At 45.3% G+C, this 25,929-nt stretch overlaps 1 protein-coding gene across 1 annotated transcript in view; it reads right to left on the reverse strand.

Moving 5' to 3' along the window:
* Nucleotides 1-25,929, reverse strand: part of ANKDD1B (ankyrin repeat and death domain containing 1B) — a 479,621-nt gene that overhangs the window by 286,028 nt on the left and 167,664 nt on the right. Inside the window, exon 8 of the mRNA XM_078675234.1 lies at nt 1,439-1,477. Within this exon, the coding sequence (XP_078531360.1) occupies nt 1,439-1,477 (39 nt within the window). The remainder of the gene's footprint in view (nt 1-1,438; nt 1,478-25,929) is intronic.

A 25,929-nucleotide genomic window follows, 5' to 3' on the forward strand; every position in this document is an offset into this window, starting at 1 on the left:
CCATCACTTTTTTTGTTTCTCTCAACGTACACATGGTTTGTCCCTTTATGCAGTGCACAGTGAGAAGTTAGAACGTGGCCCGGAGTAATAACCAGCTGTAGAGATGAATGCAGGTATTCACCCATCACTTTTTGTTTCAGTGAGACACTATACGTCCAAAGGAATCCACAGAGGTGGGCATAGGATTCAAACTGCACCTCAGCAACCGGCTAATAAGGCTGAAACCATTCTGAGGTTTCTTGTGTTCCTTCTCAGAAGATTCAGGCTGTATTCTCCCTACTGCAGGACCAAAGCTGGTCTGTGTATTGTTGGATCCTCATCCTAGTGGTTTTAATGCGCTAGAACAGTGGTTCTTAACCTGTGGTCTGCGGACCCCTGCGCAACACCTATCCACAGGGTCTATGTTCATAAAATTCAATAAAAATTTGAATATTTTTAAAGTTCATATATATAAAAAGCAAAAATGAAAATGTAAAGTGTTAAAGTTTTCTGTAAATGTGTAGGAATTTGAAATCTAAACATTAAGCTGGTATCCTTATCTAGAATTGTGGGAGCACAAATAGCTAGACGGTTGGTGGCCTCAATTGAATCAACACTTTTATGCGCAGAAAGAAAGAACTTACATTAGAAGGAAAAAATAATTGTAGTATATTGTGTCATCTTTTAGAAATAAAACTAAATTTGAAAAGCTCTAACTTTCCCATTAAAATTTAAATTTTTGCATTTTTTGTCTTGTAAATATTCCATACTTTATGTATTTGTTTTATGTATACCTGTTCATGTATTTGTGTGTAATGTTTTGAGATTCAAATCATACCAACTGCTGAGGTGGGGGTCCCCGGCTTCCAGTAGTGATTCATTGAGGGCCACAGTCAAACGGTTAAGAACGACTGCACTAGGATACAGTGCAGGGTCATTCAAGCACTGCACCTCGCATTTAGTTTTTTTTCTAAAATGGCATCATAAAAGAGGTCTCAACAAGGACTTGAAAGAAAAAGTCGGAAAGTGTTTCCGCAACGCTTTAACCACTTTGGGAATCATATCTTTTTTAAAACGGATTCTTGTGACATATAGTTCACCTGTAAAATGGAACTACGTATATATGTATCTATGTAGGACACTTTTATAGCACAAACCTAACAATAAAGCAACAGAGCTCTGCATGTGATAAAGGAAGGACCAACGATTATTACTGGGATGCAGGTCGAGATGTGTGCTTCAGATGTTATCCGAGATAAAAAATATGAAGATGTGACTTCAAGTGCATTTCATTGCCTTAAGTTTCGCCTCTCAGCAGCCCCATGCCTTGGTTTATTGTTTTTAGTGCAAAGTGATGCTTGTGAAAATAGTCCATCATCAACAAAGGTTGAATATTTTTTGGTGCATCCATTATTTTGTGCTTTTTGCTCTTAATGTATGAAACTCGAGGCCTTCTTACCTCATTTTGTTCATCAAGAATGTTTACTGTGTTTCCTTCCTATCAAAAGATAAAAAAAGAAGTTAACAATTTTTTAACAAAGAAAATATAAAATCTTTACACCAAAAGACTCTCATGGTCTAACAAAAATACAACACATATTTAAATTGGTAATTGATAAATACAGGCAACCCAGCATTGGCTTACTAACATCTGCTGCTAAAGCAATACCCTACTAGGTTTGTCTCTCATCCTAACACGTGCAGGGTACTAGGGTGCCAGACTGGCTGGGGAGGGGTATAAGCCATGACTCACGGTGAGCTCATTTGGGTTTCATCCATATTTGTAAGCCTCTAAATACCCTGGTGCAACATTCTGGCCTCCTTTGGGCTCGAACAGTTGGTGAAATCTAGGCCTTTCATAGATTGTGCATTCTCTGCTTAGGTTGGCATAGATGATTTCCGTCCCACTTCTTTTCTCACTCATGAGTAGTTGTACAGCAATATCTAGTATCCATCCCTTTAAAAATAAGGTGAACAGCTAAAGGACAACATTCAAAGAACGACTGGACAACAACTCCCACAGCGGCAAGGAACTCTTCGGCATTGTTAAAGAGCTCTCCAATCCCAGCGCCTGCAACAACGACATCACACCCTCGCAAGACCTCTGCGACTCACTCGCCTCGTTCTTCCACCGCAAGATCAACGACATACACAACAGCTTCGGCGCACAGACCACACACCCAACCACCGAACTAACGCCCCCACCACCACCCTCTGCACCTGGACCCCTGTCAGCACTGAAGACACCACCCGCTTGATGAACACCATCCACTCCGGATCCCCAACCGACCCCTGCCCACACCACATCTTCAACAAAGCCGACTCCATCATCGCACCCCAACTCAGGGACATCATTAACAGCTCCTTCGCATCCGCCACCTTCCCGGAGAGCTGGAAACATGCCGAGCTGAGCGCCCTCCTGAAGAAACCCACCGCGGACCCCACGGACCTCAAGAACGTCCGCCCCATCTCGCTCCTACCTTTTCCGGCCAAAGTCATCGAGAAGACCGTCAACAAACAACTCTCTGCCTTCCTCGAGACAAACGGATCCCTCGACCCCACGCAGTCCGGTTTACGAGCAAACCACAGCACCGAGACCGCTCTCATCGCAGCCACTGACGACATCAGGTCCCTGCTCGACAACGGGGAAGCATGCTGCTCTCATCCTCCTAGACCTCTCAGCAGCCTTCGACACCGTATGCCACCGCACCCTGATACAGCGTCTCAGCAACACCGGTATCCAAGGATCAGCCCTGGAGTGGATCATCTCGTTCCTCGCCAGAAGAACCCAGAGTCCGACTCCCCTCGTTCCGATCCGCGGCCACCGAGGTCATCTGCGGCGTCCCGCAAGGATCCTCACTCAGCCCCACCCTCTTCAACGTCTACATGAGCCCCCTCGCAGCCATCGCACGCCAACACAACCTTAACATCATCTCCTACGCCGACGACAGCTGATCTTCTCCCTCAACAACGACCCCGCCACCGCCAGAGCCAGCCTCCAGGAAAGAATGAAAGACGTTGCAGAATGGATGAAGCTCAGCCGTCTGAAGCTGAACTCAGACAAGACGGAAGTCCTCATCCTGGGACCATCCCCTTCTGCCTGGGACAACTCCTGGTGGCCCCCTGCCCTGGGAACCGCACCCAAGCCAACGGACCATGCACGCAACCTGGGCTTCATCCTGGACTCCTCCCTCACGATGACCAAACAAGTCAACGCCGTCTCGTCATCCTGCTTCAACACCCTGCCCATACTCCGAAAGATCTTCCGATGGATCCCCACCGAAACCAGGAAGACGGTCACCCAGGCCCTCGTCACCAGCCGACTGGACTACGGGAACACCCTCTACGCCGGAACCACAGCCAAACTACAGAAAAGACTCCAGCGCACACAGAACGCTTCTGCACGACTCATCCTGGACATCCCTCGTCACAGCCACATCTCTGCCCACCTGAAAGACCTGCACTGGCTCCCCGTCAGCTAGAGGATCACGTTCAGACTCCTCACCCACCCACACTAGGCTCTCCACGACATGGGCCAGAGATACCTCAACAGCCCCCTCACATTCTACACACCCACCCGCCAGCTCCGTTCTGCCAGCCTCGCCCTCGCCGCCGTCCCACGAATTTGCAAATCTACCGCCGGAGGAAGATCCTTCTCCTACCTGGCGGCCAAGACATGGAACTCCCTCCCCACCCATCTACGGATGGCCCAAGACCATCTCTCCTTCAGGAAACAACTCAAGACCTGGCTGTTCGAACAGTAGCGAACCCCCCCTCCCCCTTCCCAGCGCCTTGAGACCCTAGCGGGTGAGTAGTACGCTTTACAAATTTGATTGATTGATTGATTGATTGAACAGCTACTGCTGGTCCCATTCGTGCCCATTTGGCATAATGTTTAGTTCAAGCATTTGAGACCCCTTGTATATATTTAACACATACATGGTTTATGTACGAATTATTAAGAACATGCAATTTAATAATTTCCAGCCCACACTGACACACAGCACTGGGCCTGAAGTTAGAAGGCTCATTTTGTAGAGGTGTTAGGGCGAATAATTGGAGCTCGCCAGCACAGTGTGATCCCACTGCAGATTCCCAGCAGAGCCTCTCTGCAGATCCATTGCCCCCTGCAGTCAGACTATCTACAATCCCATTGCCTACTGTACTCCTTCCAAACCCTCGGCCGCTGCATACTGTCTGGAATGTTTTCAGACCTATTGCAGACTCCCCTGCAGGCAATTTGACCATTCCATATTGTCTGCAGACTCCTTCCAACCCCATTCCAACTATCTGCAGGCTCGCTGCAGACTCCCTCAGTCCTCTGCATGCTTTCTGCTAACCCTCTGCCCACGGCATACTGTCTGCAGATCTACTGCCCTCTCTGCAAACATATTAACACTGTCTGCAGGCTCACTGCAAACTCCCTACAAACCATCTACCAAACGCATGCTGTCTGCTAATCTTACGCTCACTGCAGACCCTCTGCCCTCTCCATACTGCCTGCAAGCACATTGCAGATTCCCTGCAAACCCTCTGCCCATTGCATGCTGTCTGTAAATCCAATGCCCACTGTAGACTTCCTACAACCTCTCCGCCAGTTTCATAATGTCTACAAACCCACAGCCTGTTGCCAGCAGTTCTCAGCCGAAAAACAGTCTCTGCGTACCCTCCGCATATCTTGTGCGGACCCTGATTGCACTGCAGACATTCTCAAAGTGCAGGCTACTTGCCCACTCCCTCCACTTGCTGCTAATGACCCTCTGCAGGCCTCCATCAACCTTCATAGTGCAGACCTAATGCTCATTGTATCCCTTTGCATGCCCTCTGAAAACTTGTACTGCAGACCAACTGGCCTGTCCCCTGCATGTGCTCTGCAAACTGCACATACTGTCAACTGTATACTTTTGCTATACCCTCTGCTGAGTCCACACCATATGCTCAGTGCCATCTTGGATTATGTTCAGTGTTTCTAATGGCAGTGGACACTGGACAGTCTGATAGTGGCATCTGACATAGCCTCAGTCAGGTTCCCATCCTGAGTGTGTCTCTGGACCAGCATGGTGTGCTCTGACCTGGTTATGGACAATTCAGCTTTTCGATGGGATGTTAAAACCATAATTTTTGGGTCTCGTCTCATGCACTGTACATTGGCAGACATCTGGTTAGCTTACAGCTTGTTTACAGCCGGCTCATCATTTACCATTTGTTGGCCTTTTTGTTCGCTCTCTTTTACTTGCTTCTTATTTGATGGCTTGTGTGGGGTTTACTTCTCCATTGTGAGTTTGGTCCTTCCTTGAAGCATGGACACATTACTGTATCCATATACTGCTCTGGTGCAACTTTTTTTCTTTAGTTAAATATTCCTCAAGAGCGCGTGTGCTTTCCAGCTGTCTCCCTCCTGTGCTTCTCTGCCATGCCGTCTTCATGTTGCTGTTTCTCAGCTGTGTATCAGCCTCATCTCCGTGTTGCTGCATCTTGCCATGTGCTTCTGTGTCCTCCATCTCCGTGTTGCTTTGTCTCGCTGTGTTGTCTGCTTCTCAACCCCTCCCATGTTTTTTCCGTCCCCCATGATGCTTGCCCATCTCCATATAGCTCTGTCTCACGGTGGTTTTGTGTTCCCCGTCTCCGTGTTGCTCTGTCTTGCAATGCGGTTCTATCCTTTCGGCAACGTTGCTTTGTCTCATCATGTGCTTCTTTCCCACATCCGTGTTCTTTCTGTTCACCATTTCACCTATCCCCTCCTCCACCCGCCTCCCCCATTTTTCATCTGCTCACCTCGCTGGCAAATTTTATTATTTTAGTTACTGATCCAACTCGGACCTGTAAATTAGCCCTTGGTAAACTTTGTAGGCGTATGCACGCTGTCACACACGCGTGGTGCGCACGCTTACAAAATCACTGTACCATTCACGCCCTAAGGTGTGTTTTTTAATAATTCTTAGGTTCAGGTATGCTATGCAGCATGGCTGAAACTCATTGGCCAAGCCACTAGGTCCCAAAGGCAAGACTTATTAGATTTGCCAATGTTTGTTCTCATTTGACGATTCAAAAGGGGGTGGTGATGGACAGAGTATCTGAATTAAGCAGAACACTCCTACCCAGTCAAAAGATCAGGGCTTGATCCATCACCGTTTTTTAGCTCACTGCACCGCACCATCCCAGTTCAGAACCTGGCTACATGCAAATTAGTCTGACCCTGGCCCAGTGCATCATGGGAACAGGGCAGACCAAACTACCAAGCCAATTCTTTACTGGAAAGGAAACAAGCTTCCGGGGACCGGTTTCTGGCATTACAGCCGTCTTCGGCCCGGCTTGCTTGAATCCTGATGGTGCAGTGAGCAAGGGACTCACATCTGAGCATACCCTTCCACACTTGTGGTGGCCAAAACGATTCAAAAGGGGGTGGTGATGGACAGAGTATCTGAATTAAGCAGAACACTCCTACCCAGTCAAAAGATCAGGGCTTGATCCATCACCGTTTTTTAGCTCACTGCACCATCCCAGTTCAGAACCTGGCTACATTCAAATTAGTCTGACCCTGGCCCAGTGCATCATGGGAACAGGGCAGACCAAACTACCAAGCCAATTCTTTACTGGAAAGGAAACAAGCTTGTTGTTCCGATGATGCACTGGGCCAGGGACAGACTAATTTGCATATAGCCAGGTTCTTTATTTTCATATGCCATAAATCCCTTGTGATCATATAAATCACCCAAAAATCTAATACCGGAATCTAAAAGTAAACGACAAGCTGAGTCATGAAAAATTACAGGTAAGCCCGGATTACTCCACAAGGGTGTTTTACAATGTAGAAGAGAAACATTACACTTAACCATAATGGAATGCCAGATATTAACTGTATCTCGTACCGTCTTAAATTTAACCCTTTTAAAATAATTAGGGTTGTTTAGCCTGTAAAGGAACATATTAACATCCTGTCCAAGTAAAAATCTATGGAAGTACAAACATTTATCTGGGACCATGAGGCTACGAAAGCGAGTCAAAAAAGCCGACCAATAATAAAATTTAAAATCCGGGAGAGCCAATCCGCCTTGATTGAAGGGAAGTTTAAGTAAGGAGACAGCCCGCCGGGGTTTTTTATATCCCCATATAAAGCTACTAATAATGCCCTCTAATCTGAGAAAATAAGAATTATTTACCCGTAAGGGAATTGCTCGAAATAGATATAGGTATTTGGGTAAAATTTTCATCTTAACTAAGTTTATTCGACCAACAATACTAAGCGGCAGTTTATGCCATTTCTTAAATTGCATAGCAGTCTCTTTTAATAATGATTCATAATTTAATGCCACAATTAAATCAATATCCAAGGAGATTTTAACCCCCAAATAGGTTGCTACACAGCAAATTCCTAGAAGAGGGGCTGGGGATTGGTAATTCATAATAATTTGAGTTTTAGTGGTGTTGAGTCTGTAGCCAGAAGCTGAACCATATATACCCGCTTCTATTATAATACCCTTCAGGGCTTGGGGCACATCAGAAGAAAAAACTGCAACGTCATCCGCATAGACAGTGATATCAAGTTTATTTGAGCCATTATAAAAAGGACAAATTAAAGCCTGACGTTGAAGAGCAACTAAGAAAGGTTCCATACCTAAAGCAAAGAGCAGGGGTGATAGAGGACACCCCTGCCTTGTCCCACTCTTAATTGGAAACATAGAAGAACATATTCCCATATAAGATACCTTGCCCATAGGGTTATCATAAAGCGATTGGATCCATCTCAAAAATTGGCCATTAACGCCAAATGCCTGTAGTGCCGCCCATAAAAAGCCCCACCCCACTCGGTCAAATGCCTTTTCTGCATCTAATAAAATCATACCGAGTGGGGCGGGCTGAGTCCGAGCAGCATCAAAAGCGGAGATAGCCATGTTAATATGCGCTGTAGTGTCTCGCTTTGGAATAAATCCATGTTGCTGGGGAGAAACGAGCTGGGACATTACTGGCGCCAGCCTAGTAGCCAATATTTTAGCAAAAATTTTGGCATCGCTATTAATAAGCGAGATCGGTCTGTACGAACCTCTCTCTTGAGGTATTTTGCCCTTTTTTAAAAAGAAAATAATTTGGGTTAGGTTCCAGGATTTTGGTGCTTGTTGCCCATTGCCTATAGCACGGATCACATCAATTAATAATGGTATTAATTCCTCTGAGCAGCATTTAAACAATTCCAAAGGAATAGAATCCTCACCTACAGCTTTGCCATTGCTAAGGAATTGATGTCACCCCTAATTTCTGTCGATGTAATGTCTACCGCTAGTTGCGCAGATTGTTCCGGCTCTAAAGTTTTGACCTTATTTGACTCTATATAATTTTTAATACTATCATCCGAGGCCACAATTTCAGGTGCATAGAGAGTTTGATAGAATGATGCGAACTGTTGCAAAATCGATTTAGAATCACAGAATAGTTGGTTGTTATCACCTGTAATTTCTTTAACAATATTCTGAGATCGATCTTCAGCAACTTTATAAGCCAAAAGTTTTCCGATCTTATCACCATTTTCATATTGATCGAGTTGGTATTTCTTTAATTTACTAATACTCTTGGCTCTAAGAAAATCTTTTAATGCAGCTTTAAGTTCAATTAGTTTGAAGCTTAATACATCCAAGTTTGTTACCCCAATTAATAAAAATCTGATATTTGATGTTCAATTTTGAGTATTTCTCCGAGCCTTTTCTCATTTAGACATCGACGTTCTTTATTTTGTTGCCATATATATTGTTGTGTAAATCCACGTATGCTAGCTTTGCAAGCATCCCAAACTATCAAAGATTGAGTAGAGTGTATATTTATATCAATGAATTCCTTGATGTGTTCTTTAAGTTGGTTCACAAACACAAGATCGGTGAACAAATATCTTGGAAATGAGAAAGGGCGAGGAGAAGACTCAGCACCTGTAACCTCAAAAGTTAGAGAGATCGGGTTGTGGTCTGAGGTTACCCTTGGATATATAGCCATAGAGCTAGTTCCAAGAGTAAAGTCTGAGACCCAAACCATATCTATGCGTGAGCATAGTTTATGTTGCTGCAGAATAATATGTGTAGCCGGCCAATTTAGGGTATAGGCATATCCAAGCATCTTTAAGGAGATGAATTGCTGCCAAATCCAAAATTGCAGCTCTAGTTTTCCTCATTCTCTGAAAGGAGTTTTTCCTAGTGGTATCTAAATTATAATTCATAATACAATTAAAATCACCCAACACAATATATTCCCCATCCCATACAAGCAATTCCATATTAATCTGGTCAATAATTGTTGGCTCATCTTGATTTGAAGCATAGACCCCACAAATTGTATATTTTCGACCTTCCAGCTTTATCTGTGCAATTGCCCATCTGCCCACTTTATCAGTTAATTTCTTAAGAATTTAAACTTTTAGATTTTTATGCTTTAAAATCGCCACCCCCCGAATTGAAGCATTAAATTCAGTACAAACCAAAATATTGTATCCTAATTGTTTAAGCAAGTTTTTATCTTTATAAGCTATATGAGTTTCCGTAATGACAGCAATTTGAGGATTATACATCCTAAGCTCCTCATATACAAGGCTCCTCTTTGTTCTGTTATTTAAGCCCGCAACATTCCATACTAAGCATTTTATTTGATGCATTTGATAAAATATGCTTCCCTATTTGTATGGCCTCTATAATAAAACAACTCAGCTTTATAATTCCTCTCATTTTTATAAATTTTTCGTCCCTTGATGCATTTTTTACCCCAGAACATATCTCCCTCTTGCCCACCCCACACATTATCCCACCCCCCCTACCCAATAGCTACCTGCAGGTCCCCCCTTTACACTGGCTGCCGATATACTGGCAGCCAATAAGCGGAATTCGCTGCTTATAGGATCCGGACATTCAGAATTATCAAAAAAGAAAACCGTGCTTAACAATCGTCAAAATCTAATGTTAGATATTACCACCCCAACCAAGAATCGATCTAAAAAGAGGTAGAGAGAAAAAAAAATAGCAATAGGTCCATGAATGATAATCTCAAGGAAAAAAAAAAAGGAATTTTTCTTTCTTTTTCTTCTTTCTCTTTCCCTTCTCCTTTTAAAATGTACAAACAAAACATAAGTCAATATCTAGTTCATTTTTCCATTCTCCAAGTTGCCATAGCAGATTCAACCTCATTCTCTTCCAAGAAAAAGTAAGAGCGACCATTTTTAATTACTTTCAGCTTAGCTGGTTCTTGTAAGAAAGCTTGACCACCCAGTTCCTTAATTGGATCAATAAATTGTTTCAATTTCCAGCGTTGTTCCAAAGAAAGTTTACTTAAATCAGATCTAACGAAAAATGTAACTGAGCCAATAGTAACTGGAGTATTTGGCCGTGCTTTTATTGAAATAGCTTGTCGGAGCAGATAATTACCTATACATATCAAGATTGGGCGGGGATATTTGCCACCCTTATTTCTTTGAAATAGGGGTAGCCGATGGGCACGTTGTATCTGCGAGTCCCAATCCCAATCTGATAAGTCAGGAAAAGCCTTTTGAAGCAATTGAACAATAAATGCCCTAGGGTCAGCTCCCTCGGCTCCCTCCGCAATGCCAAAAACACGTAGATTCTGTCTACGTTGTCTGTTTTCTAAGTCTTCGAGTTTAGCTTGCATCTGAGATAGCTGAGACGCATGTTTATTCACAGCAATTTCAGAGCGATGTGATTTTTCCTCTGTTAGAACCACTCTTTGCTGTAATTCTTCCATATCTTGGGAGACAGCCCCAAGCTTGCACGACATCTCTTGCAGAGAGGCCTGAGTCTTACTACTGTCTTCCCTCATCTGCTGATAATGAATCTTGGCTTCTTGTTTTTGTTCATTTAGTAACTGTAATATCGTCTGAAATGATGCAGACACCTCACCTTGAAGGGTCCAATCCGCAGATAAGAGAGAGGAATGCTCCAGCACCTCTGAAGCAATTTCTTTAATTGGCTCTACGTTTGAAGCCGTCTCGATACCACCCATAGTTGATTTTACTATACTGACTGTACTTTGTAAAGTAGTAGTAATATCAGAAGAAAGTATAGGGGAATTATCCATAGATATTGTTGGTGCTAGAATAGACGGTTGAAGAGTTGTTAATGAAGAAGAGGAGACTTCGACTAAAGATTCCGTACCAAAGCCAGGTAGATCTTGTCCTTCCATTAAAGCCAAAGTAGATTCTGCATTCTGAGCTACAGTGAGTACTTCAGCCGGCTGCTTGTGAAACCCCGCAGAACCAGATTTATCCATCACAACATTAGAAGCACATACATAGCCCACTGAAGCGCCAAGGTTGGTAGGGCTGTTTCCTGAAAGTCTCATAGCCATTGATTTAACGCCTCCCTTAGCTTGCACCCATTGTCTAATAGGACTATTTTCTGCTATTACTTTCATAGTACTAGGCTTAGGTTTGCTTATAGTCTTCTTAGCTTTATTCTTAAATTTGCCTTTGAGCTTTTTGATGCTGGTAACTTTATCTTTGTCTTTGATTAATCCTGATGGAGTATTATTACCCAAATCATGAAGGTCACAGTACTCCTCACCTGTCTCAGCACCCTCAGCATTATCCAAACCCTCAGCCCCTACTACTCCCACTTCAGCTGGGCTTTCGACTGAGGTAACAGATAGCGCTTGATTAGTTGGTATATTTTCCACAAGATGAGTCTCAGATTGAATAGGGCTTGTACTGATATTAATTACCGGGGTTGCAGCTTGGGTAATCGGGGCAAGAGAGCATATAACTGATCCAATATTGGCACCAAGTCCAGTCTCATTTTCATTTACATTCGAAGAGGGGCAGCCTTTTAGTGTAAACTCCGCATTAGTTTTATCATAGGCCATTTTATCCCCTGTAGCAGCATCAATACTCTGGTTCTCCCCTTTATCTACATTTACATTTACAATGTTGCCCATTGTCTCAGTCTGTAATGGATAAGCTCTCATATTTTGAAACAAAATATCATCAGCATTAGTCTCAGAGCCGCCCGCTCTTTCCCCCAGTTTCTCTTGCCTACCCATCAGTTGCTTGCTCGTATCCACAGATGTAGTGCTGGCAGCCTTCCCCACAGGAGCTGAGTCGATAGGAACACTGGTTGTTAACAACGTTGGTGTTTGCTTCGCAGCCATAGCCGTAGTCCGGATGTTTCGCGTTGGAGGTTTCGGCGCCATCTCAAAATGACCTGCTGCCGTTGTCGAAGGAGAAAAACGGCGATAGATCTTTAGGCCAAACCAGCTAACCGCCGACCAGCCCCTCGTAGTCTCAGAGGTCAGACGCGGTAATCGAGCAAAGCGGAGCAAGCTCCACACTCGGCTCTCAATCAGCCGATATTGCAGCATCCGTCTGGGCTCTGGTCCGCAACAAGCCGCGGCAAGCCGCACAGATCCAAAATAAAACGAAATGGGCGCTCCTGCTCCTGCTCCTGCTCCTGCTCCGAACCTCACCACGAGTCCGAAACACCAGCGGACACAATGTCAGTAACAGGTACTCAAAAGAAGTTCATGAAGTGTCCGCTTTTCAACTAGCAATAGGGCGCAGTATCAAGTGCAAAAACGCACGGCAAATCATGCTCGCAGCCCGGACCCCACTCAGCGTTCCTCCGCTCTGGCGGTGTCAATCCGCCATCTTGGACCTCCGAGGGCCTTAAACATTGTTGTCCACAGTCAGGTGACCTTAAATATCCCAGATCAGCCAATAGAGGACCAGAACAAGTTTCAACGAAAGGGTGACATCACAATGCCTTCTTGTACTTTTCTTATATAAATTTGTAAGCAATCTTCAAGAGATTAACAAAATACAAATTGAGATATAGCCCCTTTACCCGTCAAACGGGGACCTTTGAGTTTTTTGCATCAAAGTCAAGACCTCCACCTGATACGAAAGGGTAAATAGACCCTGTCTTGCTGGGTGAAGAGATTGCTGCTGAATCTGAAAACAACATTTCAATATACCACTGAGCAATGGAAAAGTGCCTCCCTCTCTACACCCCGGCAGAAGAGCAGCCTCTCTGACTTCCTACCCGGGATGCTGATGAGTACTTCACTCTGCCTCGGAGAAGGCAATAAGGCCAAATGTCAATCAATTCCAGCAATTTGAGGCCATCTCTAGCACTTAACCCTGCCATCCGCCATGCTAGTTCTTTGCTACAACTGCTTCTCTAAGTGGTGGTCAACCAAAGGCAGGAGTCACCCAACTACCAACAGCAATGTGTGCGCTCAACAAAATGAAGCAATATGTCCAGTTGGGGTCAGATTTACACATATAGTGAATTAACAAACATAACTGGTAAATTGATTTGGCTTGTACATTAACTGCCTGTCCTGAAACCAGTGTTAGTGCTTGTACAGTGTGGCCGCAGCTCGAGCACGCCAGTTCCACTCTCTGCACTCTTTACTGGCCAGTGGTGTAGCCCTGGTGTCCTGGGTCCTCATGGAACAGTCCTTCTGCCCCCACCTGGGTAGAAAAGCAAGTCGTATCTGGGGTAGACGTGGCCCCTCACCCAACTGGGCACCTGTACCACTGCACCAAAGGCTTTATGGATACTAACAACTAGTTTTACCACTTAGTAATTTATAAAAAAGGTCAGCAGTACACTGGAAAGGGTAACATTCAATTGAATGTTAGCTTTGAAGTGAGGCCTGGGTGTAGGCGTTCAGAGCACGCACTGTATCAATGTCGGGACAAATATTTGAACAATCTCTGCCAGCATTTGTAAAGTCCTGTATATCTTAATCAATCTTAGGATGAACTTGTAACCCAAATATCTGAGTTTACTTATGTATACAAGAGTAGGTCACACCTTCACCAAACAACACTTGTGCAATACATGTGTGGTTAAAAAAAAACAAGCATTAGCAAAGCTGATAGGTCACACCTGTGAGAGATGTATTGGCCATGTCAAATTTATTTTTAGCCATGTTAGACAACAGCGTGGCAGCTATGCATTGTATTGTGTAGTATTGTATGGTATGGCTTGTCACTATGGTGTGGTATGGTATAGCCTGTCGTATGGTATGGTATGGCCTGTCATTGTATGGTATGGTATGGTCTTTATTTATATAGTATGCTGAGGTATGATATGGCCTGTCATTATATACTATGGTATGGCAATGCAATTGTATGGTATGGCCTGTCACTGCATAGCATGGTATGGTGTCACTGGTAATTGTATATAGTGGTATGGCATGGTATGGTAAAGGAGAGAGGGATCAAATGGCACAGGGACAGAGGGACGGAGGGAGGGAACAGGTAAAGCAACATGGACAAACGAAAGGAGAGAAAGAGGGCAACACGAAGGAATATCATGTCTGCAATAAAACTAAAACAACATTAAGTCAGAGATATGTGATTAATATGCGCACTCCTAAATAAACTTTAGTAGCTATGGAGTAGTATGTTTGTACATATGAACAACAAAGGAGTGACTAATGGTGCAAAAAACACAACAGGGGGACTAGTGTTTGCAACCTCAAACTGAAAACAAAGCAAGGGGTGTGTAAAGTGTTATTATAAAAAACCATTTAGGTTTTTAAAAGAACCCTCACTCACCCCTAGTGGGTGACATGCTTCATCATCGGGTTCACACCAAGAAGACCGAATGTCTTCCCGGTGTTCTACAAGACCTGCAATTGCAGTGGAGCTGGTTTTTTGTGAGTGTGTAGTGAATTTGTGAAAAGTGAATTTAAAAGAGAGCAAACTTTTTCCAAAAATAAACTTTAATAAAGGAAAAGTAAGCAATTGTTTAAAATAAGTGAAGCGGACAAAGGATGGCTATTAGGTTGAGTCACATAAGTCCTTAGTGTATAAAAGGTTGACATGTTTCTACTCATCTGTGCCAATTAGGATGAGCTTTCATCAGGACCAAAAGAGGCGGAAACAACCTCCCGGGCGGTGTACACACGCTAAGGTGTACCCTAACCTCGGGGGTGTAGGTGTATCAAAACTCAAAACTCACGGTTTTGTACCGGACTTCCCTGGCATTTCCAGGTGTCCAAACGGGAAAGCACGCTGTGCTTCACATCCACCGCCCGAATTATTCGGGCGGTGGATGTGAGCCAAGTAGGTCGCAGACGGGGAGACGTCAGGAGTGAAAATCTCCAGCGTGAAGAATACCCCTGCCACCGGTCCCAAGAAGTGAAGCGCAGCGTGCTTTCACGTTTGGACACCTGGAAATGCCAGGAAAATCCGGTAGAAAACCGGAAGCGGAAGGACACTCCGTGGAAACATAAGCAGTACTCTGGCCAAGAGCCACGGGAGGGACATACACATAAAGAGGAAATAAAACCAGAATATCCTAACCAAAAAAAATACAGAAAAGTAATGATGAAGCCAACCAATGGTAAGAAATGGGTGGGCTCTAAGCCCCATTTCAGCTAACAAAATGTCTTGCAAGCACCAGCACATGTGCGGTCCATGGCGAAACCTAACAAGAGTTCATAGGGTTAAGGACAACAGAAGCTTGGGCATATTTATATCTCTTAGCTCTATCCCCTCTTGCCAATCGTATCTATGCTCTCTGCCTATGGTTTACCTCACACCTGCAGTGAACCACTCACTCATCACTTTACCACCGTACAAATTAACAAATAAACAAACTGATTTCTAATGATTTCACAAACAGAATTCTAATTTGTTTTTTAACTTAAGAACTTAAGTTCACAAGTAGATGTGTCCATTGCGGCAGCAACAACTCGCACTTGTTATATTCTGCTTCCGAGAGCTGGAACTCCTCTGCGCTCACAAGTCAAGCTTAAATTACTCACATACGGCACAGCGTTAAATCTGTAGGTAAAACCCCATAGCGTAAATGACGTTTCTACTGGGGTTTACCTTCTGTTTAAGTCTTGTGCAGGTTAAGTGAGGTGTAATGTTAATTTTTATACCTGCAATTACCATCATCCTTTTGTTGGCGGTAACAGCACATTGATTCACTGTGCTTTCATGCGGCTTTACCACATCAGTAATGTGAGATGTGATTTTCACCACAGTCATAAAACTTCATCACGCATTTTTAAGTCTTAATTTAAACTCTTCATAAATGCCTGTATTATTAGCAATAAGGTTACTGCACATATTTACAATCTGTTCGGTGCTTCAATGAGTCAATAAGTGTGTTGTACCTATTTGGGTAGGTGACTGGCTGCCCGAGAGTCAGGAGCCGCCCGCGCTGGGAGTCTTGTGCGAGCTGCAGGTAGAAGGGTCCCACCACTGGAGACTGGGAACAACTGGGGGCCTGCTGAGCCCATTTGCATAGCAAGATTGCCACCTCTAAAGCTCCAAAGATGAGTGGAGACACTGTGAAGGCAATTGTAGCTCTGGTGCCTGACCTCAAGATGTCGGCCAGCACTACCATCCAGTACTACCAGGAGTGAGGCTGCAGCCCCATGGGGTGGAACGGCAGTGACCTGAAGTGCCGGCGACAGTGTCCTCCCTTGCTCCCATCAGAGACAGACTGGGCAGCAGCGATAGGGCAGAGGGCTGATCCAGGATATGCTCCAGAATACCCTCCAGGTTTCTCTTTCTTTTTATTATGATTTATATGATTTATTCGTTTTACCAAGTGAAAGGGGGCAAGGAAAACGCCCACCGGGAGGGGGGAAGCTCCTGTCTCGGCCTGCCTGACTTCAAAATGGCAGGCGGGACCCCCCCTAACGAGAGATCCCGCAGGTGGCACCCCCGCAGCAGGGGGGGACTGGAGAGAGTCATTGAGGCACCTTGACAGGGCTTAAGACGAGGAACCGATGGCCCAAGCACGGAAACGCCCAGCCCATGCCTGACCCTAAGATGGCCGCTATGAGTCATTTCAAGGAGATCCACCATTTCAGGGGCTTAGAAGGTCCTGGGCACATATCAGGGACAACTCTCTATGGACGCGTCCTTTCCCCGCAGCACAAAAAGGGGAACACCCGAGAAAATAGGGGCACAGCCACAGTGGTTCTTACCACGTCGTGCTACTACTCTTAGAAAAAACGGACATTGGCCATTCCTCGAACACATCTCCCATCCGGCCTACACATCAGGATACGGAATTTGTGAACCTACCTCTGACTGTGGAGACCTAGCTTTTTGACCGATGCCCGGTGGAGCTACTTGATAGCTAAAGAGGAGATGGGCTGTGGACTACCCCTTCAGCCGTCACCTACCCTACTGGTCTTTGGACAGAACTTACTTCGTCTCTCTGTTGTATTCTCCCTCCTACCCCTTTACTCCACCCCCTTTCTCCTTTACGCTCCAATTATCCCTCCTCTTTGCTCTTTAATTGTTTTCCCGTTGAGACCTAGCTATTTGGCTGATGCCCGGTGGAGCTACCCGATAGCTAAAGAGGAGATGGGCTGGGAACTTCCCCCTCGGCCGTCACCTACCCAGCCGGACTTGGGGCAGACTCTCCTTTGTCTCTCCATCCTATCTACCTCCTACCCATTTACCCCACCCTCTTACCCTTCTAAGCTCCATTTATTTAGTCTTCTACCCTCTTGAAATGTTTTTCTAGTAACTGATGTAACATGTAATGATGTGATTTTGTAATTTCTGTGGAACCTTATGTAGAGCGCTCTGATACCTCCGGGTCTAGCCAGCGCTATATAAAACTCTCAAAATAAAAATAAATAAATAAATAAGTGCATGCAATATATCACTTGACAACAATATTGCACCCACTACCTCGACTTAACTGCTACATCACAAAGCAAGTCTAGGTAAGTACCTTTGGAGTTAAGAATAGTAAATACATAATTTCTGTGAAGATGTAGTGCAGGTGATGTAGTGAATGTGATATTTTTGTTGGCTGCTATTTTTGTAGGTTGCTATTATTGACCTCAGTATAGCCTCATACAACCTATGTTGTCAATCAGACATGGGTGAAAGGAGTGGAACAAAAGAACAGCTCTGTAATGTCAACATAATGATAAATCCACAAATCGCACAACTTTTACTTTGCCCCTCAAATGCTTTGCCTAATGTTTGAATCTGGCTGAAGGAATTCTGGAGCTTTTATGAAACTACTGCTTGCAGTGTAGTCTTAAGTGAAAGACTGAGAATTCTCTCAATGACATGTTGTTCCACTTCATTAAGACAACTTTTATTCAATAATTCCCTCAGTAAATTGACCTATGCTGCCTTCCAAGTTAATACTACTTAATATGTATTGAATGTATTTAAGATTTGTCCTATTGCACCAACCCTCCTTCCGCTGCCAAGTAAAAGGCTGCCTTTTACTTGGCAGCGGAAAGAGGGCATGAAAAGTGCACAAAGCATACAAAGTGCAAGAGGAAATAAAGTGCATCACAATTTAAATAGTAAATGATGCTGCCTTTTTGACTGTGCTCGTGCTATACAAACACTACGTACACAATTACATACATAGGTAGACAAAACTGTTTAATTAAACTGGTAATAGGAACTAATTGTGCTCGTTTCTCCATTCTAGTATACCACATCAATAACAGAAAAAATGCCGGTTGGTAAAATATGCATTTACATTCAAAGTGCACTCTTAGGTAAAAACAAACCTAAAGTGTTTCAGACTATGCATTGTCCTTGCATGTTTGGCGGCACCTAAACAACAGTGACATTGTATATCCATGATCTGCGGACAACAAGGTGTCCATTTGAGGAGGAAATTTCCCTAGTTGTGTTAACTTAACTTCCGCTGCTGTTTTTATGAGTACACAAATTGCAATGCAGCAAAAGTCATAGAACCCCTTCCAGCAGTGCAAAGATTCACAGCGACCTTCATCACCTTAGAAAGAGGCAGCTGAGTTTAAATAGTAATCTGAGAGGGTGGGTTAGAACAAGAGAGTGGATGTCACGAGGCACATATTAAACCAAAGAGAACAACTGTTACCACACAGGTGCAAAGGTAAAGACTATCAAAGTCACAGAAAAGAAGACCTCTGGGTACCCTTTCTCCCCCTCACACTGTTTGCCTGAGCTTGGAAACAACTTGTGACCTCTCACCATGTAGAATTGTCGTGAGTATCAGAGACTAAGCTGATCCATAGCAAAGTCCATGGTTTAAAGTTCTTGGAAAAAGTCAGCAACTCGCCACTGGTGACACATAACAACCTGCCTAAAACAGCTAAGCGCACTCACCTCCCAACATCCTGAAGCAGCCCACCGCAGAGCGGGACCCCAAGTCCTGGGCGCTGGAGACACGAGAGAAACAGGATAGACTGCTCGGCTGCATCTCCCTTGCTCTCAAGTCAAGACTTTGGACCAGAGCAAGCTCAGTCCTGTGCCTGGGTTTGAATCTTGAGTGAAATGTATGAAAAAGTGTTGCCTTCATGACAACCTAACAACAGGTGCCGCTTCAACTTTTTAGGTTGAGCCCTGAGCCAGCACGCAAGTGCTGCTCTGGGGTTGATCTGTGGTAGTAGAGTAGAGGAAGAAGCTGCGCCCACTCCCTGCCAATCTTTTTCATTGGCTTGTGTCTTTGTCGTTCACCTCGCCCCGATCAAGAAACCCTCCAACAATCATACCAACAAGAAAGCCAGCTGGTTCACTGGAGACCTCCGGGCCTCCAAGCAAACCTGCCGAAAGCTGGAGAAGATCTGGCTCCGTGAACGAACACCGGACAGCCAGGCCGCCCACAAGAATGCCACCCGCAGACACCATCACCTCATCAGATCCGCCAAAAGGGCCTCCTTCAAAGACCGCCTAGACAACAACGCGCACAACAGCAAAGAGCTCTTCAACATCGTGAAGGAACTCTCCAATCCCAGCTCCAACACCAACGACGTCCCACCCTCGCAAGACCTGTGCGACTCGCTGTCCACCTTCTTCCAACGCAAGATCACAGACATCCACAACAGTTTCAACGCCACGACCGCCCCGACAACCACTGAGACTTCCGCCTCCACGACCACCATCCGCACCAACCGCCTGCTCTTCTGGACCAACATCAACGACGATGACACAATCAAGATCATGAACACCATCCACTCCGGATCTCCGTCAGATCCATGCCCACACCACATCTTCAACAAAGCCAGCACATCCATCGCACCCCATCTCCGGAAAGTCATCAACACCTCCTTCGAGACAGCAACCTTCCCGGAGAGCTTGCCTCATCGCCGCCACCGATGACATCAAGTCCCTGCTGGACAACGGAGAAACAGCGGCCCTCATCCTCCTGGACCTGTCAGCCGTCTTCGACACGGTCTGTCACCACACACTACGAACACGCCTCCACAACACTGGGATCCAAGAGAAGGCCCTGGACTGGACCACCTCCTTCCTCTCCGGCAGAACACAGAGCGTCCGCCTTCCCCCCTTCCGCTCCGAAGCCACCGATATAATCTGTGGCGTACCCCAGGGCTCATCCCTCAGCCCAACTCTGTTTAACATCTACATGGCACCGCTCGCCCACGTCGCCCATCGGCACGACCTCAACATCATCTCCTACGCCGATGACACCCAGCTGATACTCTCCCTCACCAAGGACCCCCACACCGCCAAAACCAACCTTCACGAAGGAATGAAGGCCGTTGCTGAATGGATGAGGAACAGCCGACTGAAGCTGAACTCGGACAAGACGGAGGTCCTCATCCTCGGATCCAACCCTTCGGCCTGGGATGACTTGTGGTGGCCGACCGCACTGTGAATCGCTCCAACACCCACCGACCACGCACGCAACCTAGGGGTCATCCTCGACTCCACCCTGTCCATGACTAAACAGGTCAACGCCGTCTCCTCCTCCTGCTTCAACACCCTCTGCATACTCCGTAGGATCTACAAGTGGATCCCCACTGAAACGAGAAGAACCGTCACCCAGGCCCTTGTCAGCAGCAGGTTGGACTATGGAAACGCCCTCTACGCAGGAGCCCCGGCCAAACTCCTGAGATGGCTCCAACGCATCCAGAACGCCTCTGCACGCCTGATCCTCGATATCCCCCGCTGCAGCCACATCACACCCCACCTGAGAGGCCTGCACTGGCTCCCGGTCAACAAGAGGATCACGTTCAAGCTCCTCACCCACGCACACAAGGCACTCCACAACACCGGACCAACGTACCTCAACAGACGACTCAGCTTCTACACCCCCACCCGCCAGTTCTGCTCTGCCGACCTCGCCCTCGCTACAGTCCCCCACTTCCGAAGAGCGACCTCAGGCGGCAGATCATTCTCCCACCTCGCCGCCAAGACCTGGAACACCCTCCCCATCCACCTACGGCAGACCCAAGACCTGCTAACCTTCAGAAAACTCCTCAAGACCTGGCTTTTTGAGCAGTAGCAGCATTCCCCATCCCAGTGCCTTGAGACCCTCAGGGGTGAGTAGTGCGCTTTACAAATGATATGATTGATTGATATGATTGACCCTTACATCCCACATGCATGCCACCTATTGCTGCAAGCATTATTTTGTGAAAGACATTTTTGCTTTTAATGAAGAGTACTTGTTCACCCTTGTACTTTCTGCTACCTCCCATATGAGTTTTACTTTTATATGATAATAGTTTGTTTCAGGGCAGAATTTACCTATGTTTCGCCGGAGCACGTATGTGGCACTTTTTCACTCTGATTTTGCTCTCTAGATAGCCTCTCAGTGATTAGGTCTTGGCTGTAGTGGTATAATGGTTTGGGAAGGCTGGAAGTAGAGTTGAAGCTCCTCAGGCGGACATCAGTGATGCGACCAGTTGTGGTTGCATCACTGATATCTGGAGTGTCCTCGGACGGCTAGGAACAGAGTTTGATTTGAGGTTGATGCAGCCAGTCTACTCTGTGCTGTGGGATCTGGCTAGTATGTGAACATTAGGCAATCTACATTAAAAAAATAAATAGAAGAGCTTAAGAAGACTCTAGCTGCTAGAGTCTTTTTAAGCTCTTCCATTTATTTTCTTGGAGCCTAGAAAGGTCTCTCAGATTTTGAGAGAGGTGAGAAAGTCTGCTTCCACGGCTTTGCGTTTTGTCACGTCTGGGCAGTTTCAGCAGCACTCCAGTCTTGCTATGGACTTTTTGCACAAGAGAGCAGCAGGTCCTCACAATAAGAAAACACAGCTGTGCCTCAAGGCTCTGGTTCTTGACTTCTTCTAAGCACAACAACCATGGGCTTCTCCATTATTGTAGAACTTATCTCTGGCTCTTCAGAGATACAAAATACAGGGTTCTCGTCCTAGTTCAGTCTTTGTGTGCTGATGCACATGTCTTCATAAAAGCAGTAGGTGAACTAAGCTGGTGGTTTCAGACACCAGCTTATACATAAGAGATGTTGGTTAACCACAAACCGATGAGCTGAACCATACTTAAATATGTGCATAAACCCCACCAAATTCAAGTGCTTATTCTTATGCTTGTTGTTTATAATAATGAGGTATCCTATGATATTAGTAAATATTGGCGTCTCAAAATCTATGTCATGGTCAAGCATCCCGTAATCCTCGCTCTAGGTGACTGGTTATCTTCTGATAGCCCCAAGCAAATCAAAGATCAGTGGTCAGGCTGCAGCTCTTATATCGGAGATGAACAATGGGTATGGGGTATAGGAGCAGACCATATCCTTTGTCCAGGCATTAACAGTTTTGGCAGTCATCCCTTGTTCACTATGTATGAAGTTGAATCTAAAGTTTGTCATTTCCAGGTGTCACATTGTAGGCCACAGATTGATTTTCTAGAACACACTCAGGCTGGAATGGTGACATGCAGAGGCTTAAATTCGTAACCTTTTGTAAGTTTGTGGCTACCTAGCCACCACAACAGCTAGGCTACAGTGTTTTTTGTGGTGAACGGAGGAGGGGTGGGAAGGATAGGCAGCTTGTACGGTGCTGCAGTAAAAGTGAGAATAAGAATAACTAAGATGCTTCGTAATTTGTCTGTGTTTCAGCTCTCCCACTTGGGGCAATCGCCGTAAGGCCTCCATAAGGTACCCCATCTGCTCAACTTAACACAAGCACATCCATATAGCAGTCCGAGTGGATGGGAGCAGCCACGGCCGGCAGTGGGAGTACCTGCAGGGTGGTGACGTGGGGAGGGGGAGGGGCAGGGTGGGGGGTAGTAATGTATGGATTACGGTGTTTTACAGGTAAGTAAACATTTAAATAAATAAAACGAATTTGGTTACGCGCACTGCATCGCATTTGGGGATGCAGTGCGCGCGGCGAAATTCATTTTATTTATTTAAATGTTTACTTACCTGGGAAGCTCCGTAATCCATACATTACTACCCCCCACCCTGCCCCTTCCCCTCCCCACGTCACCGCCCTGCAGGTACTCCCACTGCCGGCCGCGGCTGGATGGGAGGGAGAGATGACAATTATAAGCGCAAGTATGGACTTAAATGCTGCGCCATTTCTTGGCTTTCATGCTAGTTAGATCCCTACGAAATCTCAATAGTTAGTAGTTTCCTTAACAGCCTGTGTCTTGTAACTAGTTGATCTGCTACCAAACGGTCTTCCTTGAATAATGTGGTTAGTCGGAGAGTATTTTCCCAAACTTGGGATGGAGACACACTTATACATCCCCAGCCTAAGTTAGGGAAAATACTTTTGCACGTACTGTCCTGTCTAGTAGGGACTATCACGCTCAGCGCTTATCATGAGTCGGTGGTTGCATGTGGCGCCCACCAGCACGTATTATTCCAGAACAGATGTCGATCCAGCACAGGAATAAAATAAAAAACACAAAAGGGGAAAAGAAGAAGGACAAGAACGAGATCCACAAAGGGAACCACCAGAGATATTAAAAGAACCCGTAGGAGTGGGACAAAGAGGGAGGGAGTGTCTGTTGGTGGATGTATGAGGCATGAGGTGGAATGCAGACTACGCAGCCTTGGTATTTGACACCCATACCATCGAAAGCACTGGCTGCGGGTTTCTGACCAATTTGTATTCTGTTAAAAAGGAAGCACTGATCACTCAGCTGCTGAGCAATAACTGAAAATAGATAGCTAAACTCTTAGTGGACACATACACGCTTCTCTGAAGAGGCAAAATGAGCTGATGTGAACAGAATGAGGACATCAGGACCAGGGTGGCACAAGGGTACAACATTAGGGATTTTGGACGAAAGAATACGGATCATCCAATACCTGCCTAATATATTCCAGTGGGGAGACCACCGAAGGCCCTGATTTTATATGAAAAACAGAGCTTTGGACTAGACCATTTACCGCTGAAAGGCAATATTTCTCTCCGTGTTCCGATACCTGGCGTGTCACGCAGTTTGGTGCTTACTTTCCCTCCATGTTAAAGAACAGTAGTTGCTTCAGCACCTAGGCTAATGTCCTGCATAGCTAAAAAATACATATAAGGTCCCAAAGGCGAGACTGATTGTATTGCAAATGCTTGTTTAACAATAATTACTTGAAAGGGTAAGCTGGACCGAAAGCATCGCCCATTTAATGTTTGATTGGCCGGGGTACAAAACATCACGGGCAAAATGGCTGAAACCACTTTGTCAACAACTGGGCACACAGGACCACTACACAGCACTATGCATTCTTAGGTCCAATCCCAGGCCATTCTATGCGTGTTGCATAGCAACAATTTTAGGACAAGCATGGCTCGCAAGGTGCAAGGTCCTTTCAAGAAAGTTATAGCCTTAAGATTGAAAGTAGGCCAGTGGGAACTTTAAGGTTATAACACTTAAGCTGCTAGAATTATTATGCACAAGCACTTTATTTGTCAAAACTCTGCTGCTAAGTCAAGGAAAATTAAACGTTTCTTTAGTATTTTAATGTCCCATTATAATGATGAAGTATTGTCTGTTTTCATCTTGGCTTTTAGGGTTAACATGTATTAGATAATTTGAGCTAATTTGTTTACTTATCATTGTTATCTCGTTTTTTTTCTCAACAATTTGGACACGATATATGCATTATTGTATCAAGAACTTAACCAATCACGTTGTTGCATCAACATCCTTGTAAATTAATAATGTTGCTTATCTGTAGTCTTTGTAAAGAATAGTAATGTTTTTTAATCACAGCTTTTATGACATTTCTGTCGAAATAAAGCTTAAATCAATCAATCAACCATTTAAAGTTTTATGTTTACATTTGTTTTATTGGGCTGACATTGCATAATCAACATTGTATAGCTGAGTAGGTGTCAACATTCGGCCCCCTCAGTGCGTCTGCAGCTTTTAACTAAATCCCTAGCCCCTATGGCCCCCCACCGCAAGTGCCAGCTGTCTCTGTAACACTTCCACTACCCTGGGCTACACAGTCTGGGAGATGTTAGTGGGATGAGGGGTCTGTCATGCACAACAACTTGAGGTATCTGGGGCACATGAGCTCAGTGAATTCTTGCATTAGGGGTGCTATAAATGGGCGCCACGTGTCTCTAAAAGTGTCTCCTTCTGGGTCAAGAGATGTTGCCAGACTTTCCATTCCTAGGAGGTCCTAGTAGCTGTGCAGCCAAGCCAATCTCGATGGGATTCTTTCAATGCCACGGAGAGCCAGTATAGTCTGGTGCGCCGCATGCAGGGCTAGTGTGATATGTCTGCCTCGTTTGGAATGGAGTGGGTAGGTGAGCGGGTTAGGAAGCCCCAGGATAATGAAGGAGGAAAATCTAGGGAGTTGAGTATCGAGATGCGTATCCATTTCTGTTAAGATCTCTTCCCAGAAGGATGCCAGTCTAAGGAACTCCCAGAGAATATGGACCAAGGTCCCAGGAGAGTCACTACATCTCCAGCACTTATCCCCTTCATCGGGGGTGATTTTATATAACCTGGATGGGGTCCAGTACCAATACGAGGCAATCTTTATTGCCGTTTCTGTACTTGACATATTGGGTGTCATGTGTCTAGCCCTATAACATATATCTTGCCACTCTTTCTGTGCTAGTGGACGTCCAAGCTCCTGTTCCCACCTCTGTTGTGCCGGGGATTTTGTCAGGGGTTCCGAGCCTAACAGAAATGTATATAGATCTGTGACCATACGCTTGTCTGATTCCTTGTCAAGGAGCCACCGTTCGAAGACGGTTAAGGGTCTCTGATCAGAATCCCTTGTTGCCGGG

The sequence above is a fragment of the Lissotriton helveticus genome, chromosome 2_1 (assembly GCF_964261635.1).
Source record: "Lissotriton helveticus chromosome 2_1, aLisHel1.1, whole genome shotgun sequence".
In the NCBI taxonomy this organism is placed as follows: Eukaryota; Metazoa; Chordata; class Amphibia; order Caudata; family Salamandridae; genus Lissotriton; species Lissotriton helveticus.